General features: G+C 45.8%; 1 protein-coding gene across 1 annotated transcript; it reads right to left on the reverse strand.

Moving 5' to 3' along the window:
* Positions 1 to 732: 732 nt before the first annotated feature.
* PRR20G (proline rich 20G) lies at positions 733 to 5,558 on the reverse strand. The gene is made up of 3 exons (XM_030802002.1): positions 5,383 to 5,558; positions 4,817 to 4,875; positions 733 to 2,143 (listed from the first exon to the last, which is right to left on the reverse strand). Exons 2-3 carry the CDS (start codon positions 4,866 to 4,868, stop codon positions 1,563 to 1,565), a joined length of 633 nt encoding a protein of 210 aa, XP_030657862.1. The 5' UTR covers positions 4,869 to 4,875; positions 5,383 to 5,558; the 3' UTR covers positions 733 to 1,562.
* Positions 5,559 to 10,806: the final 5,248 nt, after the last annotated feature.

Genomic DNA, 10,806 nt, shown 5'->3' on the forward strand with positions numbered 1-10,806 from the left:
GCTCAGGATTCACATCTTTCTTTCATCGGGAGAATTCATATAGCCATAATTTCCTCGTATTTTGCTGTCATCCAAATGTTCAGGCTCTCCATGTTAGATGACCTCTGGATCCTGTGGATGATGGATCCTGTGGGTCCTCAGGATAATGGATCCTGGGGGAGCTCCACATTGGATGACTTCTGGATCCTCAGGACGACTGATCACGGAAGAGCTCCAAGTTAGATGACCTCTGATCCTCAGGACGATGGATTGTGAGGGAGCTCTACGTCACATGACATGTGGATCCTCAGGATGACAAATCCCAGCAGAGTTCCACATTAGATGACCTCTGGATACTCAGGATGATGGATCCCGAGGGAGCTCCATGTTAGATGACCTCTGATCCTCAGGACGACAGATCGTGAGGTAGCTCCACGTCACATGATGTGTGGTTCCGCAGGTAACGGATCTCAGGGGAGCTCCATGATAGATGACCTCTGAATACTCAGGATGACGGTTCCCAGGGAATTCCACATTAGATGACTTCTCATCCTCAGGATGATGGATCCTGGGGGGAACTCCATGTTAGGTGACCTGTGGATCCTCAGGGCAACAGATCTTGGGAGAGCTCCACGTTAGAAGCCTGTGGATCCTCAGGACAATGGATCCTGGGGGAGCTCCATGTTAAATGACCTGAGTATCCTCTGTATGATGGATCCCGGGGGAGCTTCATGTTAGATGACCTGTGGATCCTCAGGATGATGGATTGCAGGAGAGCTCCATTTTTGACGACCTGTGGATCCTCAGGATGATGGATCCTGGGAGAGCTCTATGTCGGATGGCCTGAGAATCCTCAGGATGATGGATCCTGGGAGAGCTCCATGTTAGATGACCTGTGGCTCCTCAGGACAATGGATCCTATAAGAGATCCACATTACATGGCCTGTGGATCCTCAGGACAATGGATCCCAGAAGAACTCCACGTTACATGACCTGTGGATCCTCAGGACAATGGATCCCGGAAGAATTCCATGTTACATGACATCTGATCCCCAGGATGATGGATCCCTGGGGAGCTCCACGTTAGATCATCTGTGGATCCTCAGGACAATGGATCCCATGAGAGCTCCATGGATGACTGCTCTGTCACACTGTCCATCTCTCTCTTGCCCAAATATATAGTTTTTATTCCTCAGTCCTATCTATTCTGTGATTCAAACCATCAACATAACTTTGGATTCCAACAACCTTGTTTTTCATCCCAAGTATCTTTAATTGGATTTTAATATAGGCATATTAAAAGGACTCAGAGAGCTGCTGGTTTATTTGAATAAGAGTTGAGGAACTCCATGCATGTGTATCTTTGACAGAACATACAAAGCGGAGGCAAGAGGGGCATTGGAAGCAGATGGACTACTGTCAGGATCCTGGGAGGAGGACTTGGAGGCTCATGAAAACACAAAGTAAGGGCTCTGACTGGGATGGGCAGGGAGGAGTGGAGCAGAAATGGGGCTAGAGTTTGAGGATAGGGAGAAAGACCAGGTGGAAGAAAAGGAGGCTGGCAGCAATATGTGTGACAGAGGTTAGTGTGCAAAGTCAAAGTGGGCAAGGAACACTGGGACCCTGTGCACGGAGGTGCCACTAGAGGTCTGCACGATGTGCAAAATAAATGAGCCACCCAGGGGCCTGAACCCGAGGCAGGGATAGAGGGCCAACATGGGCTGCCTGGCCACAGCCACAGGCCCAGGAGCAGGAAGTGGCTCCTGAAACCCCACCTCAGGCTGGGCTGCATAGGGGCCAGGGCCTTCCTGCACAATTCCAGGCATAGGAGCTGCTTCAGTAAAAGAGAAGGCTGGGGTCTGCCCGGCTTCTGGTCCCCCCTGGTGGCCTGGCTCTCCATGGTAATTCAGGAGGTATACGCCTGGCGCCACTCTCTGGCGCAGGACCCTGAGAAGCCCAGCCCCACTGCCGCGGCCTCGACCTGCCCGCCAGCTTCTTCCCCTGCGCCAGCTTCTTCCTGCAGGACGAGCTGGCTCTGCGTGAGCTGGGGGCTCCCATCTCATGGGTTTCACATAAGCAGTGGGTTTTGCCGGTTGGACTGGGTCTACAGGGTCTTCACAGTCCACACCAGAGCAGCCTGGCTCTGTAGGAGGCCCACCTGAAGCTAAAAGAGAAGCAGAGTGTAAGGAGATGGAGTAGGGGCTGCCCAGGAAGCTTCAGGAAAGGAGACCAGGAGAGGGGTTCAGGGAGGGCCCAGGGGAAACCGGGCAAACAGAGTGAGGGTCAGGAGATGCCTGCAGGGTGAGCCCTCAGGAGCACTCTGTCCAAGGGCCTAGCCTGGGCTCAGCACTTTCCATGAGCCTCTCAAGTCCTTGCAATGACCTTGTCAGTCAGATATTATGATCGCCATTTTACTAATAAGTAAATGAGTCTACAGTTCCCTACAGAGGCTGAGTTTGAATAAAAATGACACACTGCCTGCCCTCACTGTGCTTAAACCTCAGTAGGAGAGACAAACAGAACACCTAAAAATGAATGATGCTAATGAGTGACCAGCTGGGAGGTGAAGGGTATCATAAGGGAGGTGGCTCCGGATCCAGAATGCTGGCGTTGTATTCCCAGGCAGCTTCACTTATCTGGGCACCAGTGGCCATTTTCATAAATTGGTATAATAACATGCCAACCCCTGGGTCCTTACAAGAACTGAGTTACTACAAGAGAAATGTTTAGATTACTATCAGGTGCAAGTAAGCATCTTAACATGTATTGGGAAGGAGATGATCAGAAAGTCTTATTGGAGAATTTAACCTAAGCCAGGGATATCAAGGATGGGTGGGATTTAGCAAGGCAAAGGCGGGAGAGGATTAGTAGGGATAGCAGGGAGGGAGAGGATTCCAGGTGACAGGGGGGCCGGGGGTAGTTGCATGGCTTCCAGGAGGAAAAAAGCCTGGGGTAGCTACAGGCTAGTTTGGCAGGGAGGGGAGGCGTTCACACAGATACATGATTGAGCAATGGAACAGAACAGGAAGTCCAAAACTAGACAAATGTCTACAGAAATTTTATCAATGACAGAGTAGGCATTGAAGATCATCTGAAGATTCTCCCCTGGGAAACCTGTGTAGCCTAAGAAAAAGTCCCAGGAAACTGACATCTAAGATTGCCCAATTTCATAGCCCAACCATATCTATTCTGTGGAACCCAATCAACAAGCCCCATCCACGAGCTTGGAGCTCGCAACAGCTTCTTCTGGGTCCCATTTTTAAACTATAAGCAGCAATCAGAGATCACCAAACATCAGAGGAAAGGCTCTAACACAAGAGATAGAACAATAACACAAGAAAAGCCAACTTGGAGGAAACAGTTTATGCCACAGATGAGACTTTCCAAAAACATCTATAATTAATATCCCCAGAGAGATAGAAGGAATTATGCCCATGAATCAATTATAGGCTACTTTTGAAAAGGAATATTCAGAAAAACTACAGCTTTTTGAAATTAAAATTATGAGAGCAGAAATGAAAATCTCCATGGAAATTTTGGAGGATAAAGTTGAGAAGATCTCCCAGAAAAGAGAGCAAAAATCCAAAATGATGGAAAGGAAGGAAGATAAAATATAAGAAAATTAGAAGTGTATTGTTACTGAGACACATCCCCATAAAATTCCAGAGTGCTGGTGACAATGAAAGATCCTAAAATCTTCCAGAGAGGGAGAAAGAGAAAGGGAAGAAAGGCCATATGGAAAGGGTCAGGATTCAACATGTCTCAAAAATCAGACACCTCAAAAGCAGCAATTAAATCTAGAAGATTATAGAAAATGTCTTCAAAATTTCGAGGGAAATGGATTTCCCACCCAAAATTTGATATCCAACCAAAGTATCCCTTAGGAATTAGAATGAAGATGTTTGCAGACAAGCAAGATCTTAAATAATTTCCCTTCAAGGCATGCTTTATTGTAATGTGCCTATCAAACTAGACAAGAATAAAAGATTTAGGACAGTGTATAAAGGGAAATGTTTTCAAGAATACTTTGGCAATGGCCATCAAATTCCAATACCTCCAGAAAAGAACAAGGTGAGAGTATTGGTTTATCATACGTAGATCGAGACATAGTGTAAGGACTCACTCTTCCAAAGAGAAAAAGTAAAATGAGAAAGAAAAAGACACCAGATAAAGGAAATGGGATAAAGTTCAAAAGAGGAAAAGGAATTTCCCAGATGATGTGGAAGGGAGATCCTGGAGTGGAAGCTGGGAGCTGACTCAGAGCAGCCAGTCCCGGTTGAAGCAGGCTATGAGAAAGTGAAACTGAGAGAACGCTTGATTGAGTTTGAATTTAAGCAATTGGGGAAGAATTGAGGGATAGACTCGTGATAAGTAAACACGTAATAACCCAGGAGAAGTATCAAGTCCTGGAAAACTCAAGTTATGCAAGAGGTGCAAAGTAATCCTGGTGTCCTACTGGCTCCTGGGCGGTTGGGGAGGGGCAGAGGGTGTGTGCCCTGAGATGGGTGTGGCTGGGTGAGTGGTGGTGGTGGTGGGAATCTGTGAACTACAGCTAAATACTCCACTACTCTAGCGGGAAGACCGTAAATAAAGTCTAAACGGAAAAAGAAAGAGCAGTAGGGTACGCATGTTATTTAAAGAATGAGAGGAAATGCTAGAAGAAATGGCTACCCAGGTGGAGGTGGTGGTCCCAAAGGTGTGGGAGATTGAGAAGGAGCATGGGCTGCTGCATTTCATAACATGTCACATTTGCATATATAAGTTCTATAAGTCAATACCAAAGGTAAAGTAAAAATCTGGAAAAAATTAAAAAGAGAGTGGTAGGCGTTTGACGTACCTTGATTTGGGGCCATGGAGAGAAGTCGTTTCGAGAGCCTTGGTTCCTCCATGAGGAATCTGCGGGAGGGAGTAGGGAGGAAAACGTGTCTGTCAGGGTGTTAAACCACAGCCTAATTTCCCAAGCGTCACGCAGCGATGCGGACCCCACCTCACCCCCTCCTCCAGGGCTACTGCCGCTCGCGGGTCTCAAAGTATTTGCACTGAGCCTGCGGGGCGCAGCCAAAGGGATCCTGTGAAGGTGGGAGTTGGGGTGGGGGGAGACTTCCACATTGTAAGGGATTTCCAAGTGGAGCCAGTAGCAAGCGGGGATTGGCCTAGAGGCAGCTTGATTAAGTTATCCCAGTTTCTTCAGGCAAAACTGGTACCGGGGAAACTTAGGCCTCCTGGAGGAATGATCCCTCCTTAGCGGAAGAGAGAAAAAAGATGGAGGATGGGGAACGGAGTTGCGAAGAAGACAGCGGTGACAAGGCATGAAGCCTTGGCCTTCTAGAGCACTGAGGATTCTGTCTCCATCTGTACCCACGCAAACTCTACCCACCCCTCAGGGACCACCCAGACACACACCTGATCTCCCTGCAGCTGGATCTCTTCTATGAGGAGAGGCCTGAGGAGCTGAAGGCGTCCACGGGATCAAGGCTATGGCTCCGACGTCGCCTTCAAATGCGCCCCCTACCAGGCAGGCAGGCAGGCAGGAGGGAGCACCCAGCGGTCCTAGTTCGGAGCCTGGCAGAAAGCTGACTGACTGCTCGCGGTTAGGAGCGCTCCCTCTTATAAGGCGGTGAGGCCATCACGTGATGGGCGTGGTCAGGGGCGGGGCCAGCTGGGGCAGGCCTGACTGGGCTCGGAAGGCCATTGGGCCAGCCCTTTGCCTGTCAAATAAACCCCACCAAGAAGCCCGTGTTCATAGATGTCAATGGTTGATTGATCAATCTAATCATTGAGGAAAAAAAATTCATAATTACAATTAAGTGCCAGCAAAGGTGAGGTGTGGTGCCGTGAGAGTAGCGAATAGGAAGATTTGATTTAATTAGATCTGTGCATGGTGAAGGAAAGCGTGGAGGGTGGGGATATTTGTGCTGAAGTCTGGAATTTGGAATTTGAAATTAGTCCACGTGAACCTGGCTGGGAAGGGCAGGGAGGGAGGCAGGGGAGTAAAGAAGGGGCACTGAGGCCCGGACTGGAAGGGAGCCCAGCCCATTCCGGGAATGGAGAGGAGGCCAGGCCCAGGCCCGGAAGTGGTGCGAGGTGGGGGCGGGGGCCGCGCAGGAGCTGGTCTTGTTCCGGAAAACCACGGAACGGTGTCCTGAGTAGGTGAACATTTCAAAAACGGTCAGCCTAGCTGTGAAGGAGAGAACTCAGGGTGCCCAGGTTGACTCCGAGAGGCAAGGAGGCTACGCAGCCCTAGGGGCTGGGCACAGGATCGTGTTAGGCTAGGACTGTGGGAGACAGAGGTGGAGAACGTTCCCCGGGCGGGAGAGAAATCTGCAAGGGAAAGTGAACCGAGTGTGGACAGCCCTTGGGGGGAAGGAGCCTGCAGCCTTGGCCTCCCGTTCCTTCAGGCGAAGGTGGACCAGGAACCTGCACTGAGTGTAAGATGGGGAGATTGGCTTCTGCACGTTGGGTTGAAGAAGCTTCTGAGGCACCAAGTGAGGATGTCAAGCGGCCTTTTGTAAAAAGGGTCGAGCTCAGAGAGATGGCGATGGGGCTGGAGATACATGTAAGACACACACCACTGGCGTGTGTTTACTGCTGTGGGTACACACACAGGCACACGGGAGGAGGAAGAGAGCAGGAAACACTCCAGGACAGAAGAGGGCGCCTGCAGTGGGTTGGTTAATTGGTTTGCTTGTTTGTTTCTTAAAGAGCCGGAGTCTCCCTCTGTCGGGCAGGCTGGAGTGCAGTGGTGCAATCCCGGCTCACTGCAACCTCTGCCTCCCGGAGCGATTCTCCTGTCTCAGCCTCCGGAGTAGCTGGGACCACAGGCTAACGCCACCACTCCTGCTAATTGGGTGGTGGTGTTGTCATGGAGACAAAGTTTCGCTGTGTTGCCGGGGCTAATCTCAAACTCCTAGCCTCAAGCAATCCTCCCACCTAGGCCTCCTAAGTGACTGGGATTACAGGCATAAACCGCCACACCCTGTTCCCATAACGTTGTTTTAAAAATCCTGGCCAGGCACGGTGTCTCATGCCTGTAATCCCAGAACTTTGGGAGATGGAGGTAAGAGGATTACTTGAGTTCAGGAGTTTGAGACCAACCTGGGCAACATAGCAAGGCCCCATCTCTACCAAAAAAAAAAAATTTACCAATGTGTGGTGGCACTTGCCTGTGATCCATCCACTAGGAAAGCTGAGGTGGGAGGATTTCTTGAGCCAGGGAGGTCAAGGCTGCACTGAGCCAAGGTTGCACCACTGCCTTCCAGCCTGGGACACAGAGTCAGACCCTGTCTCAAATAAAAATAATATATATATTATATATATATAATACATATTTATATGTATATTATATATTTATATATAATATATATTATGTATATTTTTATATATTTATATCTTACATTATTTATACACTATATATATATAGTGTATAAGTAATGTAATTCCAATTAGGCTCTCAATTTTTTTGTTGTTGTTGCTTTTGTTTTTAAAAAAATCAACTTCATTGAGGTACAATTTACACACAGTAAAATGCATCCATTTGAAGTACCCAATTTGATGAGTTTTGGTAAACTTGTAGACTTGGGTAACCGCTCCCACAATTAAAATACAGAATAATTTCATCACTGGGCCAGCTCCCTTGTGTCCTTTAGCAGTCAGCCCCCTTCCCCTATCCTCTGCCCCAGCAACCACTGATCTGCTTTTTATCTCTACAGATTACTTTTACCTGTTCTAAGATTTCACATAAATGGAAGCATACAGTACACCCCCTTTTCTGCCAGGTTTCTCTTGCTTGACATAATGTGGTTGAAGTCCATCTATGTTGTAGAATGCATAAGTCATTCATTCCTTTTCATTGCTGAGTGGTGTCTCATTGCATTAATAGACCACAGTTTGTTTATCCAGTCACTACTAGCTGATGGACATTGACTGGGTTGTTTCCAGTTTGGGACTATAATGAATAAAACTGCTAAGAACACTCATGTACAAGACTTTGGATAGACATATGCTTTCATTTTACTTGGGTAAATATCTACAAGTGAAATTTCTGGGTCAAATTATCAAGTTTTTTTTTTAGATTTATAAAAAATTATCAAATTGCTTTCCTATTGGTTGTGGGATTTTACATTCCTTCCCAAAGTGTGTGAGGGTTTTAGGCACTCCCACATCCCTGCCAACACTTGATGTTGCTGATCCTTTTCCTTTAAGCCATTCTAGTGTCTGTGGAGTGGTGTCTCATAGTGGTTTCAACTTGCATTCCCTTGATGACTAATGATATGCTTAATGGATTCTTAAAAATAAGTGTTTTTATTTTAGAATAGTTTTAGACTCATAGAAAAGTTGGAAAAAACACAGAGAGTTCTCATACAACCCACACAAAATTTATCGTTCCTAGTATCTTACATTAGTGTGGTATATTTGTCATAATTAATTATTATGGAAATAGCAATTATTGATACATTAACCAATACTGATACATCATTATTAACTAAAGTCTATGTTTGGTCTATCCTCGGTTTTGACCTAACATACCTTTTCTGTCTCAGAACCCCATCCAGGGTACCACATTACAATTAGTAATGGCTCCTCTTAGGTGCAAGCGTTTCTCAGGCTTGCCTTGTTTTTGATGACCTTGACACTTTGATTACTGGTTAGGTATATTGTAATACATCCTCTCCTGAAATTCATCTGATGTGTTCCTCATGATCCTGCTGGAATAGTGTGTTTTTGTAAGGAAGATTGCCGAGGAAAAGAACTATTCCCATCCCATCCTGTCTAGGGTGCACACTATCAACATGGCTTATCACTGCTGGTATTCGTCCTGGTCACCTGGCTGGGGCAGTGTTGGTTAGGTTTCTCCACCATAAAGTAATTTTCCCCTCTCTTTCTCTGCTGCATTTTTTGGGAGTCACTATCTGTAGCCTACACTTTGAAAAAGGGAAAGTACGCTTATCTCCTTGCAGGAGAATGGCTACCTAAATTATTTGGAGTTCTCCTGTGTGGGGGATTTGCCTATTCTTCCCCGTGTATTTATTTATATAATCATTTATTTATATCAGTATGGACTCATGGATATCTGTTGTATACTTTGGATTATAATCCAATTCTTCATGGGATTAATTATTTAATAATTTAGCTAATTATTTTATTAAATATTTTCATTACAGATTTAATTATTAATTATTTAGTTAATTATTTTGTTACTCAAAGTTTCCAGCTTTGGCCATTGGGAGCTCCTTCAGTTGGCTGCTGGGTCTTTTTGTCACACTCTGATACGGTTTTGCTGTGTCCCCACCCAAATCTCATATTGAATTGTAGCTCCCATAATTCCCACGTGTTGTGGGAGGGACCTGGTGGGAGATAATTCAATCATGGGGGCTCTTTCTCCCATACTGTTCTCATGGTAGTGAATAAGTCTCATGAGATCTGATGATTTTATAAGGGGTTTCCCCTTTCACTTGGTTTTCATTCTCTCTTGTCTGCCTCCATGTAAGACGTGCCTTTTGTCTTCTGCCTTGATTGTGAGGCCTCCCCAGCCACTTGGAACTGAGAGTCCATTAAACCTCTTTTTCTTTATAAATTACTCAGTCTCAGGTATGTCTTTATCAACAGTGTGAGAACTGACTAATATATACCCCATCACTGTGGCTTTTGATTTGGTTTGGGGCCCTTTCCTTGCTGCCTGGCACCACAGGATGTTCTGTGCTCATTTGCATATTCTTATCTTTATTGGGCTTTCATGTTCTCACTGACCACAGCCATAGATACTTTTGTGAAGTTTCTGTTCAAAACTTTTACCCTTTTTATTGGGTTGACTTTCTATTCTTGAGTTGTAAGAGTCCTTTGTGTTTTATGGATACAGGTCTTTGATGAATGCATGTATTGAGTGTGTATTGAGTGTGAATGTATTCTCCCAGTCTGTGGCTTGCCTTTTCATTTTCTTAACAGTGTCTTTGAAATAACAGATTTTAATTTTAATGAGGCCCAGTGTCTCAAATTGGGATTCCCGGGAAGCCAACTCTGAGATGGAAATGAGAGTGCAGAAGGTGTATGAGGTGTGCCTTTTAGGGATGTAGGAGGGAAAGAGGCAGGACCACTCAGCCTCAATGCTGTGCCTCAGTAGACCCTGTGAGATGTTCTGGTGGTAAGGTGACCTACTAAAGCTGTTCTGAGTTGTGGCAACAGGGCCAGGCCTTGATGTCCCCATTGAATGTCGCTGGATGCAAGCTGCCTGGAGGATGAGTGTGCCCATGGGTAAGGGTCGGGGGAGTCCCTTCAGCCAAGGCAGGTCCTTAGGGTCCATCTGCAAGGGCTGAGGGCTGTCTGCTGGTGGCAATTCTCACAGCTGAGGTCACAAATACTTAATTTCTGAAGAAGGGTCTAGCGGCAAATCACAGTGCCCATTGCAAAAAATGCATCAATGTTTTCTTGTACAATTCATGTTTTTTGTGTCCCATCTAATGAATCTTTGCCTACTCCAAAGTCATATAGAGTTTTCCTATATTTTCTTCTAGAAGTTTTATAGTTTTAGCTTTCACCTTTAGGTTAACAACCATTTTCGTTAATTTTTGTGTAGAGTGTGAAGTAGGGGTTGAGATTTATATTTTTAATTATGGGCGTCCAGTTTGTTCCAACACCATTTATTAAAATCAATGCTGTTTTTTTTTTCTTTCTTGGAATTGGATGAAATGTTTTCAATTTTATATGGAGAATTAAATTTCAGAGGAAAATGTCGTGAAAAAGAACAATAGTGAGTTGAGCCTTTCCCAGCTATTAGTATGGTATTGGCAAAGGAACAGGTGAATTAGTTGATGAGAATAGGTCAGAAACATA

The sequence above is a fragment of the Nomascus leucogenys genome, chromosome 21 (genome assembly GCF_006542625.1).
Source record: "Nomascus leucogenys isolate Asia chromosome 21, Asia_NLE_v1, whole genome shotgun sequence".
Classification (NCBI taxonomy): Eukaryota; Metazoa; Chordata; class Mammalia; order Primates; family Hylobatidae; genus Nomascus; species Nomascus leucogenys.

Coding starts and splice junctions, on each gene's coding strand:
- PRR20G (XM_030802002.1), bottom strand. CDS start 4,868: ATGGAGGAACCAAGGCTCTCGAAACGACTTCTCTCCATGGCCCCAAAT. Junction 2,144..4,816: donor CTCCATGGCCCCAAATCAAG/GTACGTCAAACG, acceptor CTTCTCTTTTAG/CTTCAGGTGGGCCTCCTACA.